A 22,632-nucleotide genomic window follows, 5' to 3' on the forward strand; every position below is an offset into this window, starting at 1 on the left:
TTGTAGCAAAAAATAATATCAAGATCAAAAACATCTTAATGCTAATTCATCTTGCAAATAATCTAACGAAACTAGACTTACATACTTCAGTCAGTCACTGTCAGAAGCAAACCTCTCCTGCCTGTTGATATGCAAGGGGGATGGAATACAACCTGTATGAAACCTGGGGGAGGGATCCACTACCAGCCCTTTAAATATCACCCATTAAACTCTGCAGTTGCTAAGGTACCGTTACTACGGCGAAGTAGGCTATCCCCTGACCCTCTCACATCATCCACTCCTTTCAGGAAACTATGAATTCAGATCATGGTGGTAGAATCTCAATAGTATTTAATTGAGTCCTCGCGTCCTCTCCTCGCCTCCAACACAATTTGAGGAGGCGGCTAGGAAAGAGGACGCGAGGAAACACTATTGAGATGCACCCACGGTGGTAGAATAGAATCAAACATTGACATCATGTGCATGTGTTCAGCTTTGATGGTCTGATTAGGTAATGCCTATTCAATGGGTTACCTCAGATTTGAATGGTGAATGGTGCACGTCAGGTGTCTCCACATTGAGTTCAAACCACATTCATACATCATTAACATAATTAATAAAGTGGGCTTGTTCTGATTAATTAATAGTTCACTTAGGGTCGTGGAAATGAAAGGTCCAGATGGTGTTAGAAGTTTAGTGCATCCCAAATAGTACCATTTTGCCTATATAGTACACTGTTTGACCAGTCCTATGGGCCCTGGTCAAAAGTTGTGCACTATAAAGGGAATCGGGTGCTATTTGAGATGCAGCCATGGGTGATGTGGTATCAGAATAGATGTTTTTGAGTAATATGGGATTTAGATAAGCGAGTATCAGCCGTTTCTGTGCTGTTACCAATTTTCCACATTACATAAAATATGACAAGATAAAAACATCCTGGAGCATGTTTACACCAGTCAACTGTTTTTATAGTGAGGAGTTGCATTTTACATTTCAGATTTTAGGTAGACTTCCTTTTAATAAATAATTCCCCTTTGAATATTCATTCTATATAAAAGTAAAACATGCCCTTTTCAGGAATTGAAATACAGTTGGTCATGCTCAGATTTATTCAGCTTAATCAGACATCAGATGTACATACACTACATCATATAAAACTTTTCTAAACCTACTTTGAATATTAGTCATATAACAACATAATAAAGCCTGCCCTCTGCATAGCTTATGCATGTCATAACGTCGGACTTCATTTGGGGCACTACAATGATGTGCATCCCTCCTTAATTTTTTATTTACGCCACCTCTAGCAACACATCTGACTACAACAAAGCAACAGAGGGTCACTGAAGTACAATTATCACCTCCACTAGCGAGGATGCTCAGTTGGTACAGGATGCTGCTTGCAACACCAGGGTTGTGGGTTCGATTCCCACGGGGGAGCAGTACAAAAAAAGTATGAAAATGTATGCACTCACTACTGTAAGTCGCTCTGGATAAGAGAGTGTCTGCTAAATGACTAAAATTTTAAACAAAAAATAAATATCTACAAGGAATGAAACACCAAGTGGACACTGGTCCCCTAGGTGTTTACTTGGACAGTGAAGCTAAAACTTTTCATTTGGCTCTATACTCCAGCATTTTGGATTTGACATGAAATGTTTTATATGAGCCTACAAGACAGAATGTCACCTGTTATTTGAGGGTGAATAAGGATGAGTGAGAAAGTTAGATGCACAAAGATCATGCCCCCAAAACATGCTAACCGTTCACCATTATCAATAACAGTGGGGTATGATATTTATGCCTCCAACTTTCTCACTCATCATTATTCACGATTCATTCATGATTATCTGTAATCATGGAAGCATCCACATTAAAATGTAGACGTGTTCCGAAACATATCCTATTCTTATTTACAATAAAAAAGTGACTCCAAAATGACACAATGCCATTCATTTCTATTGGGCACAGAAAATTCTGAAACAACCAAAACAAACAGCAAATGCATCCAACAAATTAGCAGAGTCACAAGCTTGATGTAGTCATTGCGTGCTAGGAATATGGGACCAAATACTAAACTTGACTAAATTTAATACACTAATTGAATTTGTCCAAATACTTACAAAATGGAGGTGCTAGATACATAAAATGCTTTCATTTCTAAATGGTTAAACAGATCTGTATGAAAACACCCTAAAATAAAAGGTGACATTATGTATTGTCGGATCATTTGATCTCAAAACATTTGATCTCCAATCCAAAATGCTGGAGTATACAGCCAAATTAAAAGTTTTAGCTTCCCTGCCCAAATAAATATGTAGGAGAGTAGTTGTTACGTGCCACTGAAACAGATACACTTACAATCAAAGTCACACATGAAAACATTGGGTGAGCTCGTTTTGCATGGCCCGGTCCCCCGGCTGTTGGCCGCGTGGGAGGAGTTAGTGCTCAACTTGCAATCTAGGAGCCCGACGGCAAAAGTCAAATGCCCTTGCTATTATACTGATGGTTTGTCTGGACTGATGGTTTCTACGATTGTGGCTAGATGGAGTACAGCTCCATCTAGTTGTCGCGTCGAGGACAACAGTTGTTGACAGCCGTTGCATTTTAGCTAAGCCTAACCCTTTTCCTAACCTTAACTTCATTCTCTTAAGCTGCTACGTTAATTCTCCTAACCTGCTAGTTACAGAAACTTCTCTCCGTAGATTAACTCCATCTAGCCCACCATTTCCCAATGGGGTTCGCGAGAGAAAGTCTGAAATTGTGCATATTTCATAGAAGCCACTAGTTGCAGTTGTAATAAACATAGCGGTTTCTGTTTTCTTCCTACAAACGTGGCTCCATCTTTAAGCTACCAAATTATATTTAACCCATCACTGAAAGATAAGACTCTCAGGAACACGTGTCTTCTGTTTCCCTCTACAATGCCCACAAGCCACGCAGGACTCATTAGAACAGAGTGCAAAAGACTAGGCGCTAACTAAATCAGACTGGGGGGAAAAGAACATCATCAATGATTATGTTCTTTTCTACACAGAATATCATTCTAAAACGTATTGCCTGATGATCTTCTAAACTTTCCAATACCTTTCTGATGCATTTCATTCACTTCAAACCATACTTCTTTCAGATTGAAATACTGTCAAAAGTGCTGTCAGACTAATTTGTAATAGACGGTCATAGACACAATTAAAAAAGTAAACGTTGGCCGTTTATTACATCACCTTTTTTTTTTTTTTTACATGGCAGGGTCTCAAAAAGAATCTAAAAGGGGGTCGCGGGCCCAAAAAGTTTGGGAACTCCTGATCTATCCACAACCGTAGAAACTATTAGTCCCGACAAACCATCAGTATCACCACACCCTGCTCAAAATTGACGACTTGGCCCGCTATGAGAGGTGGAGTCAAAAACGAAACAACGAAGTGCACATGGTGGATACTAACTAACTTCTAATCATTATGACTGTAAGCCTGTAATGGCATGTTATATTATTATTATTATCATTGGTCAACAAACATTTCAACAACTATTTGCATCAGAAACAAATAGAATAATGTGATGGTGCCGTCTGAGAAATGATTATTGCTTTTTTGATCTGTCAGACAATTGTTCTGTTGTGTTTTAGTTAGTGATGACATTCGCCGCCACAGCACTTGATTAAAAACTCCTCCCTTGCTGCTTATGTAGTTTGTTGTCCCCCGGCTGTGTAAAATGAGCTCCCCCGAATGTAACTTGCCCAATACTGGCACGTGATCTTAACTAGAGGCAGGAGATTGGGGAAATGCACAGTGTGCACAGAATTTCTATGATAAAAGACGCACACAGCCCCGAGAGGGGCTATAAGAAAGGCATTAGTTGTTTAAAAGAGAAAGAGCTTTGCGGCTACTTGAGGAAGGGACATGTTCTCTCCATCAGACGATCCCAGAATATCAATGGCCCCTTCCTCCTTTTTCAGCTCCTTTCATCCGCTGGTGACGGGGTCTGGGTCCATTAAGGCTGAAGGATGAAGGATGAAAGGACCAGTACTGTATGAATCGTGGTGTGCCTCAGGGATTAATACTGGGTCCTTTTTCCTGCGTCCTTCCTCGCAGGTGTGATACGGTCTCTTGTCCCAGACGGCCACTCAGATTTCTTTGAACCTGCCAACACAAGGTTAGATTAGCCTATTTCAGAATGGACCGAATGCAAACCTATTCCGGTCATTAACATAGGCACCAGATCATTGGATCTGATTAATTCAATGTAATTTCATATTTGAGGACTGGCGGTGAAGGAACCACCACAGAATCTTCAACTGAGTATACCCTCCAAAAGAATTTGCAAGTCAATATGACCCCTAGCCTATTCACAATTTTGCTGGAGAGAGGCTAATGCTATCGAGTTAGTTTGGGAGGTGGAATAAATGGGGGGCAGCATAGAGCCATGAGGTGCACAATTGTTGTTGGGGATGGAGTCTTGCTTTATTTGAAAGCAGCATTATTTCACAGGATATGAGGGTTAGTTTGGGACTTGGAATAAAAGGGACAGCGTGAGAGTGTCCGGCGCCATGCACAGTTGTGGATAATGGGGTGGATACAGCTTCCTTTTACCTTCGACACCGTTTTGTAGCACAAAGAGACGGACACCTTGGCCTGTAGTGTAACTGCATTATGACAAAACCAGACATGTTACACGGTGCATTGTGGGTAATGTAGTCCTACTATAGTTTCCAAAAAAGGCCCAGTGCAGTCAAAAACTAGATTTTTCTGTGTTTTATTTATAATTTCCACACTATGAGGATGGAATAATACTGTCAAATTGTGAAAATGATAAAGCCCTTTTAGTGAAAGAGTTGTTCGAAAACACAGTCTGAAATTTCAGCCTGTTTTGGTGGGACCAATAAGAAAGAGCGTTCAAAACTCCATTAGCTAGTTCAGTGTCCCCTCCCCACTCCCAGACAGCCCTAGCAAAATTAGTGCTTGAGAAATTGCTCTTTGCTAAGAAGCGGTGTCTTTTTGACCATTTTAATTGAAAACAATCAAAGTCAGGTACTTAAATTGTTACCCAGAAATGATTTGATATTGTGATAAAACAGCCACATTGTAACAATGGCTCTTAAGCACAGTTGCCCAGCGTTAATATAGATCTGCATTAACATGGAAAGGTACTTGTAATCAAGAATCCGTTACTTGATGTTGTGCAAGAATAAAGAAGAGACGATTCTGCATAACATTTGATGTGAGTAAGACCTTTAAACAGCTTAACATTCACAAGGCTGCTGGGCCAGACGAATTACCAGGACGCATACTCAGAGCATGCGGTGACCAGATGGCAAGTGTCTTCAGTGACATTTTCAACCTCTCCCTGACACAGTCCGTAATACCTACCTGTTTCTAGCAGACCACCATTATCCCTGTGCCCAAGAACGCCATAGGTAACCTGTCTAAATGACTACTCACATCTGTAGCCATGAAATGCTTTGAAAGGCTGGTTATGGCTCACATCAACAACATCATCCCAGACACCGCCCCCAACAGATCATCTCTAATGCACTCCACACTGCCCTTTCACACCTGGACAAGAGGAACACCTATGTGAGAATGCTGTTCACTGACTAAAGCTCAGCGTTCAACACCATAGTGCCCTCCAAGCTCATCACTAAGCTAAGGACCCTGGTACTGAACACCTCCCTCTGCGACTGGATCCTGGACATCCTGAAGGGCCGCCCCCAGGTGGTGAGGGTAGGCAACAACATCACCGCCACGCTGACCCTCAACACGGGGGCCCCTCAGGGGTACGTGCTTAGTCACCTCCTGTACTTCCTGTTCACCCACAACTCCAACACCATCATTAAGTTTGCCGACAACATTATGGTGGTAGGCCTGATCACCGATGCCAATGAGACAGCCTGTAGGGAGGAGGTCAGAGACCTGGCAGTGTGGTACCAGGACAACAACCTTTCCCTCAACATCAGCAAGACAAAGGAGCTGATCGTGGACTACAGGAAACGGAGGGCCGAGCACGCCCCCCATGCACATTGACGGGCTGTAGTGGAGCGGGTCGACAGCTTCAAGTTCTTCTGTGTCCACATTACTAAGGCTCTATCATGGTCAACACACTCCAACACAGTCGTGAAAAGGGTACAACAACACCTCTTCCCCTCAGGAGGCTGAAAAGATTTGGCATGGCCCTCAGATCCTCAAAAAGTTATACAGCTGCACCACTGAGAGCATCTTGACTGGCTGCATAACCGCTTGGTATGGCAACTGCTTGGCATCCAACGGCAAGGCGCTACAGAGGGCAGTGTGTACGGCCCAGTACATCACTGGGGCCGAGCTCCCTGCCATCCAGGACCTCTATAGCAGGCGGTGTCAGAGGAAGGCCCTAAACATTTTCAAAGGAAGGCCCTAAACCCAAATTATTGACTGTTCTCTCTGCACGGCAAGCGTAGTATGGAACCAACAGGACCCTTTTACCCCCAAGCCATAAGACTGCTAAATAGTTAGTTAAATAGTTAACAAAATAGCTACCCGGACTATCTGCATTGACCCTTTTTGCACAAACTTTTTTTTTACCCATCACATACACTGCTGCTACTGTTTATTATCTGTTACTTTATTCCAAGTTATATGTACATACTCAACTCAATTACTTCGTACCTCTGCACATTGACTCTGTACTGGTACCCCATGTATATAGCCAAGTTATCGTTACTTATTGTGTATTTATTATTACGTGTTTTTACTTTTCTATTATTTCTCTCTACATTGTTGGGAAGGGCACGTAAGTAAGCATTTGACTAATATATTAAAAAACATATGTAGATCATTTGATTTTATTTGATCCAGTGTCTAATAACACCAACTCAAGACAATCATGTCTTAAATCCTATGGGAACCTGGTGGAAATATACAACTCTCAAGACGCAATCAAGGTCCCAGATTAATCGTAATTGACAACTTCTGATCTCTAAAAATAGCCTGAGGTGCAACTGCAATTTTTCACTTAAAGCTGGCCAATTAATCAGCAGCCTGGAGGCCACTTTGGAGTAGAATAATGAGCACCCTTAACCTCTAGGGAAAGGCTAATGTATAAAGCCCTGTGGAGTAGCTCTATTTTATATTTAATTTTTATTTAACCAGGTAAGCCAGTTGTGAACAAGTTCTCATTTACAACTGCGACCTGGCCAAGATAAAGCAAAGCAGTGCGATAAAAACAACACAGAGTTACATATGGGGTAAACAAAACAAAAAGTAAAAAATACAACAGAAAATATATATACAGTGTGTGTGAATGTAGTAAATTATGGAGGTAAGGCAATAAATAGGCCATAGTGCAAAATAGTTACAATTTCGTATTAACACTGGAATGATAGATGTGCAAAAGATGATGTGCAAATAGAGATACTGGGGTGCAAATTAGCTAAATAAATAACAATATGGGGATGAGGTAGTTGGGTGGGCTAATTTCAGAATGGCTATGTACAGGTGCAGTGATCGGTAAGCTGCTCTGACAACTGCTGCTTAAAGTTAGTGAGGTAGATAAGAGTCTCCAGCTTCAGAGATTTTTGCAGTTTGTTCCAGGAATGGCGGCCAAAGGTGTTGGCTTTGGGGATGACCAGTGAGATATACCTGCTGGAGCGCAGACTACGGGTGGGTGTTGCTATGGTGACCAGTGAGCTAAGATAAGGCGGGGATTTGCCTAGCAGTGATTTATAGATGACCTGGAGCCAGTGGCTTTGGTGACGAATATGTAGTGAGGGCCAGGCAACAAGAGTGTACAGGTCAAAATGGTGAGTAGTATATGGGGCTTTGGTGACAAAACGGATGGCACTGTGATAGACTACATCCAGCTTTCTGAGTAGAGTGTTGGAGGCTATTTTGTAAATGACATCGCCGAAGTCAAGGATCAGTAGGATAGTCAGTTTTACAAGGGCATGTTTGGCAGCATGAGTGAAGGAGGCTTTGTTTGCGAACTAGATCTAACTTTTGATTGGAGATGCTTAATGTGAGTCTGGAAGGAGAGTTTACAGTCTAACCAGACACCTACAGTGGGGAGAACAAGTATTTGATACACTGCCGATTTTGCAGGTTTTCCTACTTACAAAGCATGTTGAGGTCTGTAATTTTTATCATAGGTACACTTCAACTGTGAGAGACGGAATCTAGAAAGTCACATTGTATGATTTTTAAGTAATTAATTTGCATTTTATTGCATGACATAAGTATTTGATACATCAGAAAAGCAGAACTTAATATTTGGTACAGAAACCTTTGTTTGCAATTACAGAGATCATACGTTTCCTGTAGGTCTTGACCAGGTTTGCACACACTGCAGCAGGGATTTTGGCCCACTCCTCCATACAGACCTTCTCCAGATCCTTCAGGTTTCGGGGCTGTCGCTGGGCAATACGGACTTTCAGCTCCCTCCAAAGATTTTCTATTGGGTTCAGGTCTGGAGACTGGCTAGGCCACTCCAGGACCTTGAGATGCTTCTTACGGAGCCACTCCTTAGTTGCCCTGGCTGTGTGTTTCGGGTCGTTGTCATGCTGGAAGACCCAGCCACGACCCATCTTCAATGCTCTTACTGAGGGAAGGAGGTTGTTGGCCAAGATCTCGCGATACATGGCCCCATCCATCCTCCCCTCAATACGGTGCAGTCGTCCTGTCCCCTTTGCAGAAAAGCATCCCCAAAGAGTGATGTTTCCACCTCCATGCTTCACGGTTGGGATGGTGTTCTTGGGGTTGTACTCATCCTTCTTCTTCCTCCAAACACGGCGAGTGGAGTTTAGACCAAAAAGCTCTATTTTTGTCTCATCAGACCACATGACCTTCTCCCATGGTCATTGGCAAACTTCAGACGGGCCTGGACATGCGCTGGCTTGAGCAGGGGGACCTTGCGTGCGCTGCAGGATTTTAATCCATGAAGGCGTAGTGTGTTACTAATGGTTTTCTTTGAGACTGTGGTCCCAGCTCTCTTCAGGTCATTGACCAGGTCCTGCCATGTAGTTCTGGGCTGATTCCTCACCTTCCTCATGATCATTGATGCCCCATGAGGTGAGATCTTGCATGGAGCCCCAGACCGAGGGTGATTGACCGTCATCTTGAACTTCTTCCATTTTCTAATAATAGCGCCAACAGTTGTTGCCTTCTCACCAAGCTGCTTGCCTATTGTCCTGTAGCCCATCCCAGCCTTGTGCAGGTCTACAATTTTATCCCTGATGTCCTTACACAGCTCTCTGGTCTTGGCCATTGTGGAGAGGTTGGAGTCTGTTTGATTGAGTGTGTGGAGAGGTGTCTTTTATACAGGTAACGAGTTCAAACAGGTGCAGTTAATACAGGTAATGAGTGGAGAACAGGAGGGCTTCTTAAAGAAAAACAAACAGGTCTGTGAGAGCCAGAATTCTTACTGGTTGGTAGGTGATCAAATACTTATGTCATGCAATAAAATGCAAATTAATTACTTAAAAATCATAAAATGTGATTTTCTGGAATTTTAGATTCCGTCTCTCACAGTTGAAGTGTACCTATGATAAAAATTACAGACCTCTACATGCTTTGTAAGTAGGAAAACCTGCAAAATCGGCAGTGTATCAAATACTTGTTCTCCCCACTGTATGTATTTGTAGTCCACATACTCTAGGTCAGACCCGCCGAGAGTAGTGATTCTAGTCGGGTGGGCGGGTGCAAGCAGTGTTCGGTTGAAGAGCATGCATTTAGTTTTACTAGTGTTTAAGAGCAGTTGGAGGCTACGGAAGGAGTGTTGTATGGCGTTGAAGCTCATTTGGAGGTTTGTTAACACAGTGTCCAATGAAGGGCCAGATGTATACAAAATGGTGTCGTCCGCATAGAGGTGGATCCGAGCGTCACCAGCAGCAAGAGCGACATCATTGATATACACAGAGAATAGAGTCGGCCCGAGAATTGAACCCTGTGGCACCACCATAGCGACTGCCAGAGGTCCAGACAACAGGCCCTCCGATTTGACACATTAAACTCTATTTGTGGCTTTGACCTGTATTTAAAGGAATAGTCATTTTAGTCCACACTCAAGTTCAATTGCATTTTGTGTTTTGCCCCTTTTAAGTGAAGTAGCCAGTATTTGTTCACTCCTTGGATAAAACAGGTATGATTTTATGACTAACATTAATTTGGGTTTCCTGAATGGTTATATGATTCCCAGTGGTGTAGTTGTGAGCGGCTCACCCTCTTTGTCTGGGGCTGTGTCCACACCAGCCCCTCACCTCCTTATACACCAGCCTGGACAGCAGCTGGAAAACAGGGAGACAGCACACTCAACATAGCTTACTAAAATAGATCTGTTTTTAAACATACAGTGCATTCAGAAAGTATTCAGACTCCTTGCCTTTTTCCACATTTTGCTACGTTACAGCCTTACTCTAAAATGGATTAAATTGTTGCAAATGTATAAAAAATATAAAACCGAAATACCTTATTTACATAAGTATTCAGACCCTTTGCCATGAGACTCAAAATTGAACTCAGGCGCATCCTGTTTATATTGATCATCCTTGAAATGTTTTTACAACTTGATTGGAGTCCACTTGTGGTAAATTAAATTGATTGGACATGATTTGGAAAGGCACACACCTGTCTATATAAGGTCCCACAGTTAACAGTGCATGTCAGAGCAAAAACCAAGCCATGAGGTCGAAGGAAATGTCCATAGAGCTCCGAGACTGTGTCAATCTGGGGAAGTACCAAAAAATGTCGGCAGCATTGAAGGTCCCCAAGAACACAGTGGCCTCCATCAATCTTACATAGAAGAAGTTTAGAACCACCAAGACTCTTCCTAGAGCTGGCCGCCCGGCCTTGGTCAGGGAGGTGACCAAGAACCCAAGGACTCTCAGACCATGACAAACAGGATTCTCTGGTCTGATGAAACCAACATTGAACTCTTTGGCCTGAATGTCAAGCATCACGTCTGGAGGAAACCTGGCACCATCCCTACGGTGAAGCATGGTGGTGGCAACATCATGCTGTGAGGATGTTTTTCAGCGGCAGGGACTGGGAGACTAGTTAGAATCGAGGGAAAGATGAACGGACCAAAGTACAGAGAGATCCTTGATGAAAACCTGCTCCAGAGCGCTCAGGGCCTCAGACTTGGGTGAAGGTTCACCTTCCAACAGGACAACGACCTTAAGCACACAGCCAAGACAATGCAGGAGTGGTTTCGGGACAAATATCTGAATGTCCATAAGTGGCCCAGCCAGAGCCCGGACTTGAACCCGATCAAACATCTCTGGAGAGACCTGAAAATAGCTGTGCAGCGACGCTCCCCATCCAACCTGACAGAGCTTGACAGGATCTGCAGAGAACAATGAGAGAAACTCCCCAAATACAGGTGTGCCAAGCTTGTAGCGTCATACCCAAGAAGACTCAAGGCTGTAATCGCTGCCAAAGATGCTTCAACAAAGTACTGAGTAAAGGGTCTGAATACTTATGTAAATGTGATATTTCCGGGTTTTTTTTTCAAAAATGTATAACAACCTGTTTTTGCTTTGTCATTATTGGGTATTGTGTGTACATTGATGAGGGGAAAAAACTATTTAATAAATTTTAAAATAAGGCTGTAAAATAACAAAATGTGGAAAAAGTCAAGCGGTCTGAATACTTTCCGAAAAATATATATGTTTCTATATATTTATAAACACAATTTAAAAACAGCCCCAGACCATTATTCCTCCACCGAAATTTACAGTTGGCACTATGCATTTGGGCAGGTAGCGTTCTCCTGGCATCTGCCAAACCCAGATTCGTCCGTCGGACTGCCAGATGGTGAAGCGTGATTCATCACTCCAGAGAATGCGTTTCCACTGTTCCAGAGCCCAATGGTAGCGAGCTTTACACCACTCCAACCGACGCTTGGCATTACACATGGTGATCTTAGGCTTGTGTGCGGCTGCTCGGCCATGGAAACCCATTTCATGAAGCTCCCGATGAACAGTTCTACGTTACTTCCAGAGGCAGTTTGGAATTCAGTAGAAGTGTTGCAACAGAGGACAGACGATTTTTACGCGCTATGCGCTTCAGCACTCGGCGGTCCCGTTCTGTGAGCTTGTGTGGTCTATCACTTCGCGGCTAAGCCGTTGTTGCTCCTAGACATTTCCACTTCACAATAACAGCACTTACAGTTGACCTGGACAGCTCTTGCAGGGCAGAAATTTGACGAAATGACTTGTTGGAAAGGTGGCATCCCATGACAGTACACCTTTTTATTGCAATCCTGGACAAGCACACCTGATTCAACTTGTCAACAAAACCTCAAATGAGTTGAATGAGGTGTGTTTGTCAAGGGCTACAACGAAACTGTGTACTGTTGGGGGTACTCAAACAAGGGTCGGGAAACACTGTCATATGGTATTAAGAGTATCATTCATTTTGTCCACAATCCACAGGTGTAGCACCCTCTTTGTACATGTGGCTAAAATATTGCAGTGATTTATAAAACATGTTAATAAAAACATAAAGACTAAAAACTAACCAAACAGGCGAGGATATCGGCAGTGATCAGCATGAAGAAGACATTGTTCCATCCCGTCGGAGAGATCAGCCCTGCTAACAGAGGACCTAGGGCGGCACCTAGAGGACAATCAGAGAATAAGAGAAACACTTGCGCAGGGGAACCCAAGCACCTGAAACCAGGACTGGATATACAATTTGATTTGGGACAACAATAATAACAATTCTGCCTTTAGAACACAACATGATTTACAATGGAAAATAGTTTTGTATGAGCCATGGACCTTGTACATAAACTGTATACAATTAGTCATTGTCACATAACACTGCAATAACTGAGCATTGAAGTTAATCTCAAAACATAGGTGACCTAAAATAAAAACCTTCCTTCATGCATTGACACAGGCGCACACAAATGCATCATAGCATTTTAGTAATTTAGCAGACGCTCTTATCCAGAGCGACTTACAGTTAGTGAGTGCATACATTTTTATTTGTTATACTGGAATCGAACCCACAACCCTGGTGTTGCAAATGCCATGCTCTACCAACTGAGCTACATCCCTGCCGGCCATTCCCTACCCTGGACGACACTGGGCCAATTGTGCGCTGCCCCATGGGTCTCCCGGTCGCGGCCGGCTACGACAGAGCCTGGATTCGAACCAGGATCTCTAGTGGCACAGCTAGCACTGCGATGCAGTGCCTTAGACCACTGCGCCACTCGGGAGGACAATTACAAGCATCAAATAAAAAGAAAAAAGATCAAGAGTACCAATCCCCCGTGTGTCCCAGAAATTCCCCACATACCTATTGACCCCGTGCCGTCAATAATGGCAGTGACCGTTGACAAGGCTCTAGAGTTTCCTCTCAGGCTCTCATGCGTCCCCTATGAAAGGAAAAACCCTCATTATGAATCAACATTCAGTCCGTGACTGCATAAAAGACTTGGGCTCTTTCCAAATGTGTCTCTCCTCGATTCCTTGCATCCTCTCTCCTCACCTCCTCTCCTCAAAACACATGGAAGGTGAAGGTCTGACGGGAGGGACCTTGGATCTTCTTCTCCAATACGGTTTGAGAAAGAGGCGAGGGAGATAGAATGCGAGGAATCGAGGAAAGACGCATTAGACACAGTCTTGGACTAACAGGGGACCTGGGGAATTTGGGGTGAGGGGGCAATGCCGAGCTTATCTCCTCTGTGTGACTTTGGGAGAGCTGAGGACCTCATGTGAGAGTGGCATGCAGCAGTGCAGTCTGGGATGGATGAGCTTACCAGGTCAGCAGACACGGCGGTGGTGATGAGGGCGTAGGGGCCGTTCACCAGGGCTCCGCACACCAACAGCATCCCTACAGGGCAGAGGAACACAGCAACATGGAGATCAGGCATGTACAGGACGCTAGCTAGCAGATCAAGGCTATTTTTAAAGAAGCTTTTCATAGTGATATGTGGTTGTTATGTTGGTTGCCTACTTTAGTTGAATGTACCGAATGCAAGTCGCCCTAGATAAGAGTGTCTGCCAAATGACTAAGCGTAAATGTGAAATCCACAGGCTATAAACACACAACCGACACACAGTAAAGTACAATGTACAATGTGTTAAATTGGAGCATTTATGTTGTTTTCAGTAAGAGGGGTTGAGACCAAAATGGCTCTATGGCTTCAAAGTCAAATTTCATACAAAATAACTTAACTCTTACCGATTGTGGTTGCTAGGCTATGCTGTCCAATGTGGTTGTACAGGAACAACTAGGAAAGCAACAAAAACAAACATTTAGACTGGATCGTGGGTAAAATGTGGCACTCTTGAAGGATTTACTAATGATTTACTAACCCACATGCAGACCCAAAAGGAAAACATTGAGCTATGCTGAAAAACGGATTGACACACTACTGTCAAGGAGCTCACGACCTAACACAAAATGTTTCTTAGGCTTGGGCAGCGGGTGAAGTTCACTGCCAATTCCAGAGAGCTCCAAGCGCAGCCAAATTCCTTTTTCTGCGTCCATCATGCAGTCATATTTACATTGCATATATGTGATTAAGTGATCAAAACTTTGACAGAGAGAATTGCCCCTTTTCATAAGTGAATATAAAAGTGTCTTGTCCACATTTGTAATTCAGGCCTTTCCTTTCTTGATCTACAGTATATTTTGCCCAGCACCGGTTTTCTAAAGTTTGAAATGTGCAGATTACCCTTGAATGCCACATTTAGAATTTAAGGAGTCCTAAGTGTACTATAATAAAGTGACACTAAAAATGGCCATGGTGTTACACATGGTTTAAAGCCAGTGATGTCTTGTGTGAATGCACACTCACCATAGGGGCAGCCAGGATTAACATGACACAGCAAGTAGAGGCTCTGCCCCCAGTTTGGTCCGACACCAGTCCAGCCACGATGCCCCCTGCAGACAGACAACACACACTTAACACATACCCTTAACACATAGGGGAAGACAGCAGTCCTACATAATCTGAAAAAAATTAATCCATGGCATTTAGGGAACTACATTGAAGATCAATAATATGGGAAGTGCGCAGACACCATACAGTAGGAGCCATTAATTGACCAATTCTAATGAACTCTTCTGGCAGACTACTAGAGCAGTTACTTGTTATGACTATGGTCTGTATTGTGTTACAAAATGGGATTAAAATGGATTTCATTGTAAAAAATGTTTACAAAATTAAATAACTAAAATATAGTCATTGCATAAGTATTTAGCTCCCTGAGTCAATACATGTTAGAAACACCTTCGGCAGCGATTACAGCTGTGCGTCTTCTTGGGTAAGTCTCTAAGAGCTTTACACACCTGGATTGTGCAATATTAGCCCATTATTCTTTTCATAATTCTTCAAGCTCTGTCAAGATGTTGGGGATCATGTCTAGACAGCCATTTTTAAGTCTTGCCATAGATTTTCAAGCAGATTTAAGTCAAAACTGTAACTAGGCCACTCAGGAACATTCACGGTCTTCTTGGTAAGCAACTCAAGGGTATATTTGGCCTTGTGTTGCAGGTTATTGTCCTGCTGAAAGGTGAATTCCTCTCCCAATGTCTGGTGGAAAGCAGACTGAAGCTGGTTTTCCTCTAGGATTTTGCCTGTGCTTAGCTCCATCCCGTTTCTTTTAATCCTGAAAAACTCCCCAGTATTTGCCGAAGTCAAGCGTACCTATACCATGATGCAGCCAGCACCATGCTTGAAAATAAGGAGGCAGTTACTCAGTGATGTGTTGTGTTGGATTTGCCCCAAACATAAGGCTTTGCATTTAGGCTAAAAAGTGTATTGCTTTGCCGTGTTTTTTTGCAGTATTACTTTAGTGCCTTGTTGCATATTTTAGAATATTTTGTATTCGTTATATTTGTATTCTTCTTCTCACTCTGTCATTTAGGTCATTATTGTGGAGTCACTACAATGTTGATCCATCCTCAGTTCTCTCATCACAGCTATTGAACTGTAGCTCTTTTAAAATCACCAATGGCCTCATGGTAACATCCCTGAGCAGTTTCATTCCTGTCCTGCAGCTCAGTTTATTTCTATTTTCTATTTATTTAACCAGGTAAGCCAGTTGAGAACAAGTTCTCATTTACAACTGCGACCTGGCCAAGATAAAGCAAAGCATTGCGATACAAACAACAACAACACAGAGTTACACATGGGATAAAACAAAACATACAGTCAATAACACAATAGAAAATCTATATACAGTGTGTGCAAATGTAGTAAGTTATGGAGGTAAGGCAATAAATAGGCCATAGTGCAAAATAATTACAATTTAGTATTAACACTGGAGTGACAGATGTGGAGAAGAAGATGTGCAAATAGAGATACTGGGGTGCAAATGAGCAAAATAAATAACAATATGGGGATGAGGTAGTTGGGTGGGCTAATTTCATATGGGCTGTGTACAGGTGCAGTGATCGGTAAGCTGCTCTGACAACTGATGCTTAAAGTTAGTGAGGGAGATAAGTGTCTCCAGCTTCAGAGATTTTTGCAGTTCGTTCCAGTCATTAGCAGCAGAGAACTGGAAGGAATGGCGGCCAAAGGAGGTGTTGGCTTTGGGGATGACCAGTGAGATAGAGTCGTATGAAAAAGTTTGGGTACCCCTGACAATTTACAGGATTTCCATTTATAAATAATTGGGTGTTTGGATCAGCAATTTCATTTTGATCTATCTATGAATAACTGATGGAAACAGTAATATTTCAGTAGTGAAATTAGGTTTATTGGATTAACAGAAAATGTGCAATATGCATCAAAACGAAATTAGACAGGTGCATCAATTTGGGCACCCCGACAGAAAAATCACATCAATATTTAGTAGAGCCTCCATTTGCTAAAATAACAGCCTCTAGACGCTTCCTATAGCCTCTGATGAGTGTCTGGATTCTGGATGAAGGTATTTTGGACCATTCCTCCTTACAAAACATCTCCACTTCAGTTAGGTTTGATGGTTGCCGAGCATGGACAGCCCGCTTCAAATCATCCCACAGATTCTCAATGATATTCAGGTCTGGGGACTGGGATGGCCATTCCAGAACATTGTACTTGTTCCTTTGCATAAATGCCTGGGTAGATTTTGAGCAGTGTTTTGGGTCGTTGTCTTGTTGAAATATCCAGCCTCGGCGTAACTTCAACTTTGTGACTGATTCTTCAACATTATTCCAAAGAATCTGCTTATATTGAGTGGAATCCATGCGACCCTCAACTTTTAACAAGATTCCCAGTACCGGCACTGCCCACACAGCCCCACAGAATGATGGAACCCCCACCAAATTTTACTGTGGGTAGCAAGTGTTTTTCTTGGAACGCTGTGTTCTTTTGTCGCCATGCATAACGCCCCTTGTTATGACCAAATAACTCAATCTTTGTTTCATCAGTCCACAGCACCTTATTCCTAAATGAAGCTGGCTTGTCCAAATGTGCGTTTGCATACCTCAAGCGACTCCGTTTGTGGTATGTGTGCAGAGAAGGCTTCTTCTGCATCACTCTCCCGTACAGCTTCTCCTTGTGCAAAGTGCGCTGAATTGTTGAACGATGCACAGTGACACCATTTGCAGCAAGATGATGTTGTAGGTCTTTGGAGGTGGTCTGAGGGCTGTTTTTGACCATTCTCACCATCCTTCGCCTTTGCCTCTCCGATATTTTACTTTGCCTGCCACTTCTGGCCATAACAAGAACTGTGCCTGTGGTCTTCCTTTTCCTCACTATGTTCCTCACAGTGGACTCTGACAGCTTACATCTCTGCGATAGCTTTTTGTAGCCTTCCCCTAAACCATAATGTTGAACAATCTTTGTTTTCAGGTCATTTGAGAGTTGTTTTGAGGCCCCTATGTTGCCACTCTTCAGAGGAGAGTCAAAGAGAACAACAACTTGCAATTCGCCACCTTAAATACCTATTCTCATGATTGGATGCACTTGTCTATGAAGTTCAAGGCTAAATGAGCTCACCAAACCAATTGTGTGTTCCATTAATCAGTGCTAAGTAGTTACAGGTATTCAAATCAACAGAATGACAAGGGTGCCCAAATGTTTGCATAGCCTATTTTTCACATCTGATTTAATTTCATACAACTTAATATTGCTACACTAAAAATCTTTGTCTGGACAATACCCCAGTACTCAGCTTTTATTAGAAAATGAATGGCATGCCACTGTGATCATTTTCTGTGACGACAGAGTAAATTATTATGCAGCCTCAGAGGGGTGCACAAACTTTTTCATATGACTGTATACCTGCTGGAGCGCATACTACGGGTGGGTGTTGCTATGGTGACCAATGAGCTAAGATAAGGCGGGGATTTGCCTAGCAGTGATTTATAGATGACCTGGAGCCAGTGGGTTTGTCAACGAATATGTAGTGAGGGCCAGCCAACGAGAGCGTACAGGTCACAGTGGTGGGTAGTATATGGGGCTTTGGTGACAAAATGGATTGCACTGTGATATACAACATCCAATTTGCTGAGTAGAGTGTTGGAGGCTATTTCGTAAATGACATAGCCGAAGTCAAGGATCGGTAGGATAGTCAGTTTTACGAGGGCATGTTTGGCAGCATGAGTGAAGGAGGCTTTGTTGCGAAATAGGAAGCCGATTCTAGATTTAACTTTGGATTGGAGATGCTTAATGTGAGTCTGGAAGGACAGTTTACGGTCTAACCAGACACCTAGGTACAGTGGGGAGAACAAGTATTTGATACAGTGGGGAAAAAAAGTATTTAGTCAGCCACCAATTGTGCAAGTTCTCCCACTTAAAAAGATGAGAGAGGCCTGTAATTTTCATCATAGGTACACGTCAACTATGACAGACAAATTGAGGGAAAAAAGTCCAGAAAATCACATTGTAGGATTTTTAATGAATTTATTTGCAAATTATGGTGGAAAATAAGTATTTGGTCATCTACAAACAAGCAAGATTTCTGGCTCTCACAGACCTGTAACTTCTTTAAGAGGCTCCTCTGTCCTCCTCTCGTTACCTGTATTAATGGCACCTGTTTGAACTTGTTATCAGTATAAAAGACACCTGTCCACAACCTCAAACAGTCACACTCCAAACTCCACTATGGCCAAGACCAAAGAGCTGTCAAAGGACACCAGAAACAAAATTGTAGACCTGCACCAGGCTGGGAAGACTGAATCTGCAATAGGTAAGCAGCTTGGTTTGAAGAAATCAACTGTGGGAGCAATTATTAGGAAATGGAAGACATACAAGACCACTGATAATCTCCCTCGATCTGGGGCTCCACGCAAAATCTCACCCCGTGGGGTCAAAATGATCACAAGAACGGTGAGCAAAAATCCCAGAACCACACGGGGGGACCTAGTGAATGACCTGCAGAGAGCTGGGACCAAAGTAACAAAGCCTACCATCAGTAACACACTACGCCGCCAGGGACTCAAATCCTGCAGTGCCAGACGTGTCCCCCTGCTTAAGCCAGTACATGTCCAGGCCCGTCTGAAGTTTGCTAGAGTGCATTTGGATGATCCAGAAGAGGATTGGGAGAATGTCATATGGTCAGATGAAACCAAAATAGAACATTTTGGTAAAAACTCAACTCGTTGTGTTTGGAGGACAAAGAATGCAGAGTTGCATCCAAAGAACACCATACCTACTGTGAAGCATGGGGGTGGAAACATCATGCTTTGGGGCTGTTTTTCTGCAAAGGGACCAGGACGACTGATCCGTGTAAAGGAAAGAATGAATGGGGCCATGTATCGTGAGATTTTGAGTGAAAACCTCCTTCCATCAGCAAGGGCATTGAAGATGAAACGTGGCTGGGTCTTTCAGCATGACAATGATCCCAAACACACCGCCCGGGCAACGAAGGAGTGGCTTCGTAAGAAGCATTTCAAGGTCCTGGAGTGGCCTAGCCAGTCTCCAGATCTCAACCCCATAGAAAATCTTTGGAGGGAGTTGAAAGTCCGTGTTGCCCAGCGACAGCCCCAAAACATCACTGCTCTAGAGGAGATCTGCATGGAGGAATGGGCCAAAATACCAGCAACAGTGTGTGAAAACCTTGTGAAGACTTACAGAAAACGTTTGACCTGTGTCATTGCCAACAAAGGGTATATAACAAAGTATTGAGAAACTTTTGTCATTGACCAAATACTTATTTTCCACCATAATTTGCAAATAAATTCATTAAAAATCCTACAATGTGATTTTCTGGAGTTTTTTTTCTCATTTTGTCTGTTATAGTTGACGTGTACCTATGATGAAAATTACAGGCCTCTCTCATCTTTTTAAGTGGGAGAACTTGCACAATTGGTGGCTGACTAAATACTTTTTTCCCCCACTGTACACTGCCGATTTTGCAGGTTTTCCTACTTACAAAGCATGTAGAGGTCTGTAATTTTTATCATAGGTACACTTCAACTGTGAGAGACGGAATCTAAAACAAAAATCCAGAAAATCACATTGTATGATTTTTAAGTAATTCATTTGCATTTTATTGCATGACATACGTATTTGATCACCTACCAACCAGTAAGAATTCCGGCTCTCACAGACCTGTTAGTTTTTCTTTAAGAAGCCCTCCTGTTCTCCACTCATTACCTGTATTAACTGCACCTGTTTGAACTTGTTACCTGTATAAAAGACACCTCTCCACACACTCAATCAAATAGACTCCAACCTCTCCACAATGGCCAAGACCAGAGAGCTGTGTAAGGACATCAGGGATAGAATTGTAGACCTGCACAAGGCTGGGATGGGCTACAGGACAATAGGCAAGCAGCTTGGTGAAAAGGCAACAACTGTTGGCGCAATTATCAGAAAATGGAAGAAGTTCAAGATGACGGTCAATCACCCTCGGTCTGGGGCTCCAAGCAAGATCTCACCTCGTGTGGCATCAATGATCATGAGGAAGGTGAGGGATCAGCCCAGAACTACACGGCAGGACCTGGTCAATGACCTGAAGAGAGCTGGGACCACAGTCTCAAAGAAAACCATTAGTAACACACTACGCCGTCATGGATTAAAATCCTGCAGCGCACGCAAGGTCCCCCTGCTCAAGCCAGCGCATGTCCAGGCCCGTCTGAAGTTTGCCAATGACCATCTGGATGATCCAGAGGAGGAATGGGAGAAGGTCATGTGGTCTGATGAGACAAAAATAGAGCTTTTTGGTCTAAACTCCACTCGCCGTGTTTGGAGGAAGAAGGATGAGTACAACCCCAAGAACACCTCCCAACCGTGAAGCATGGAGGTGGAAACATCATTCTTTGGGGATGCTTTTCTGCAAAGGGGACAGGACGACTGCACCGTATTGAGGGGAGGATGGATGGGGCCATGTATCGCGAGATCTTGGCCAACAACCTCCTTCCCTCAGTAAGACATTGAAGATGGGTCGTGGCTGGGTCTTCCAGCATGACAACGACCCGAAACACACAGCCAGGGCAACTAAGGAGTGGCTCCGTAAGAAGCATCTCAAGGTCCTGGAGTGGCCTAGCCAGTCTCCAGACCTGAACCCAATAGAAAATCTTTAGAGGGAGCTGAAAGTCCGTATTGCCAAGCGACAGCCCCCGAAACCTGAAGGATCTGGAGAAGGTCTGTATGGAGGAGTGGGCCAAAATCCCTGCTGCAGTGTGTGCAAACCTGGTCAAGACCTTCAGGAAACGTATGATCTCTGTAATTGGGGCAGAGGTGGTGGCCGGGGTAGGGGTAGCCAGGTGGAAAGCATTGCCAGCCGTAGCAAAATGCTTATTGAAATTCTCGATTATCGTAGATTTATCGGTGGTGACAGTGTTTCCTAGCCTCAGTGCAGTGGGCAGCTGGGAGGAGGTGCTAAAACTTTTTGGAGTTAGTGCTACAGGATGCACATTTCTGTTTGAAAAAGCTAGCCTTTGCTTTCCTAACTGATTGTGTATATTGGTTCCTGACTTCCCTGAAAAGTTGCATATCGCGGGGGCTGTTCGATGCTAATGCAGTACGCCACAGGATGTTTTTGTGCTGGTCAAGGGCAGTCAAGTCTGGGGTGAACCAGGGGCTATATCTGTTCTTAGTTAGAATGGGGCATGCTTATTTAAGATGGAGAGGAAAGCACTTTTAAAGAACAACCAGGCATCCTCTACTGACGGAATGAGGTCAATAACCATCCAGGATACCCGGGCCAGGTCAATTAGAAAGGCCTGCTTGCTTAAGTGTTTTAGGGAGCGTTTGACAGTGATGAGGGGTGGTCGTTTGACCGCGGACCCATTACGGACGCAGGCAATGAGGCAGTGATCGCTGAGATCCTGGTTGAAGACAGCAGAGCTGTATTTAGAGGGTAAGTTAGTCAGGATGATATCTATGAGGGTGCCCATGTTTACCAGGTTGTACCTGGTAGGTTCCTTGATAATTTGTGTGAGATTGAGGGCATCTAGTTTAGATTGTAGGACGGCCGGGGTGTTAAGCATATTCCAGTTTAGGTAACCAAGCAGTACGAACTCTGAGGATAGATGGGGGGGCAATCAATTCACAAATGGTGTCCAGGGCACAGCTGGGGGCTGAGGGGGGTCTGTAGCAAGCGGCAACAGTGATAGACTTATTTCTGGAGAGGTGGATTTTTAGAAGTAGAAGCTCAAACTGTTTGGGCACAGACCAGGCTAACTCCACCCCCTTTGGCAGTTCTATCTAGACGGAAAATGTTGTAGTTGGGGATGGACATTTCAGAGTTTTTGGTGGTCTTCCTAAGCCAGGATTCAGTTTAGAAGGACGACTGTA

At 43.4% G+C, this 22,632-nt stretch overlaps 1 protein-coding gene across 2 annotated transcripts in view; it reads right to left on the reverse strand.

Annotated features, from left to right (window-relative positions):
• Nucleotides 1-1,065: 1,065 nt before the first annotated feature.
• Nucleotides 1,066-22,632, reverse strand: part of LOC311142446 (glucose-6-phosphate exchanger SLC37A2-like) — a gene marked incomplete at its 3' end in the record, with an annotated part of 32,354 nt that continues 10,787 nt past the window's right edge. Inside the window, exons 12-18 of one of the 2 annotated variants that reach the window (XM_084178093.1) lie at nucleotides 14,755-14,840; nucleotides 14,136-14,184; nucleotides 13,711-13,784; nucleotides 13,248-13,326; nucleotides 12,463-12,560; nucleotides 10,164-10,228; nucleotides 1,066-4,118 (exon numbers count right to left, since the gene is read on the reverse strand). In XM_084178093.1, the coding sequence (XP_084034219.1) occupies nucleotides 4,103-4,118; nucleotides 10,164-10,228; nucleotides 12,463-12,560; nucleotides 13,248-13,326; nucleotides 13,711-13,784; nucleotides 14,136-14,184; nucleotides 14,755-14,840 (467 nt within the window). Of the gene's footprint in view, nucleotides 4,119-10,159; nucleotides 10,229-12,462; nucleotides 12,561-13,247; nucleotides 13,327-13,710; nucleotides 13,785-14,135; nucleotides 14,185-14,754; nucleotides 14,841-22,632 lie in introns of those variants that run through there. The other variant, XM_084178094.1, reaches the window with a different exon arrangement.

Source organism: Coregonus lavaretus (genome assembly GCF_964263955.1).
Source record: "Coregonus lavaretus genome assembly, chromosome: 15".
Taxonomy (NCBI): domain Eukaryota; kingdom Metazoa; phylum Chordata; class Actinopteri; order Salmoniformes; family Salmonidae; genus Coregonus; species Coregonus lavaretus.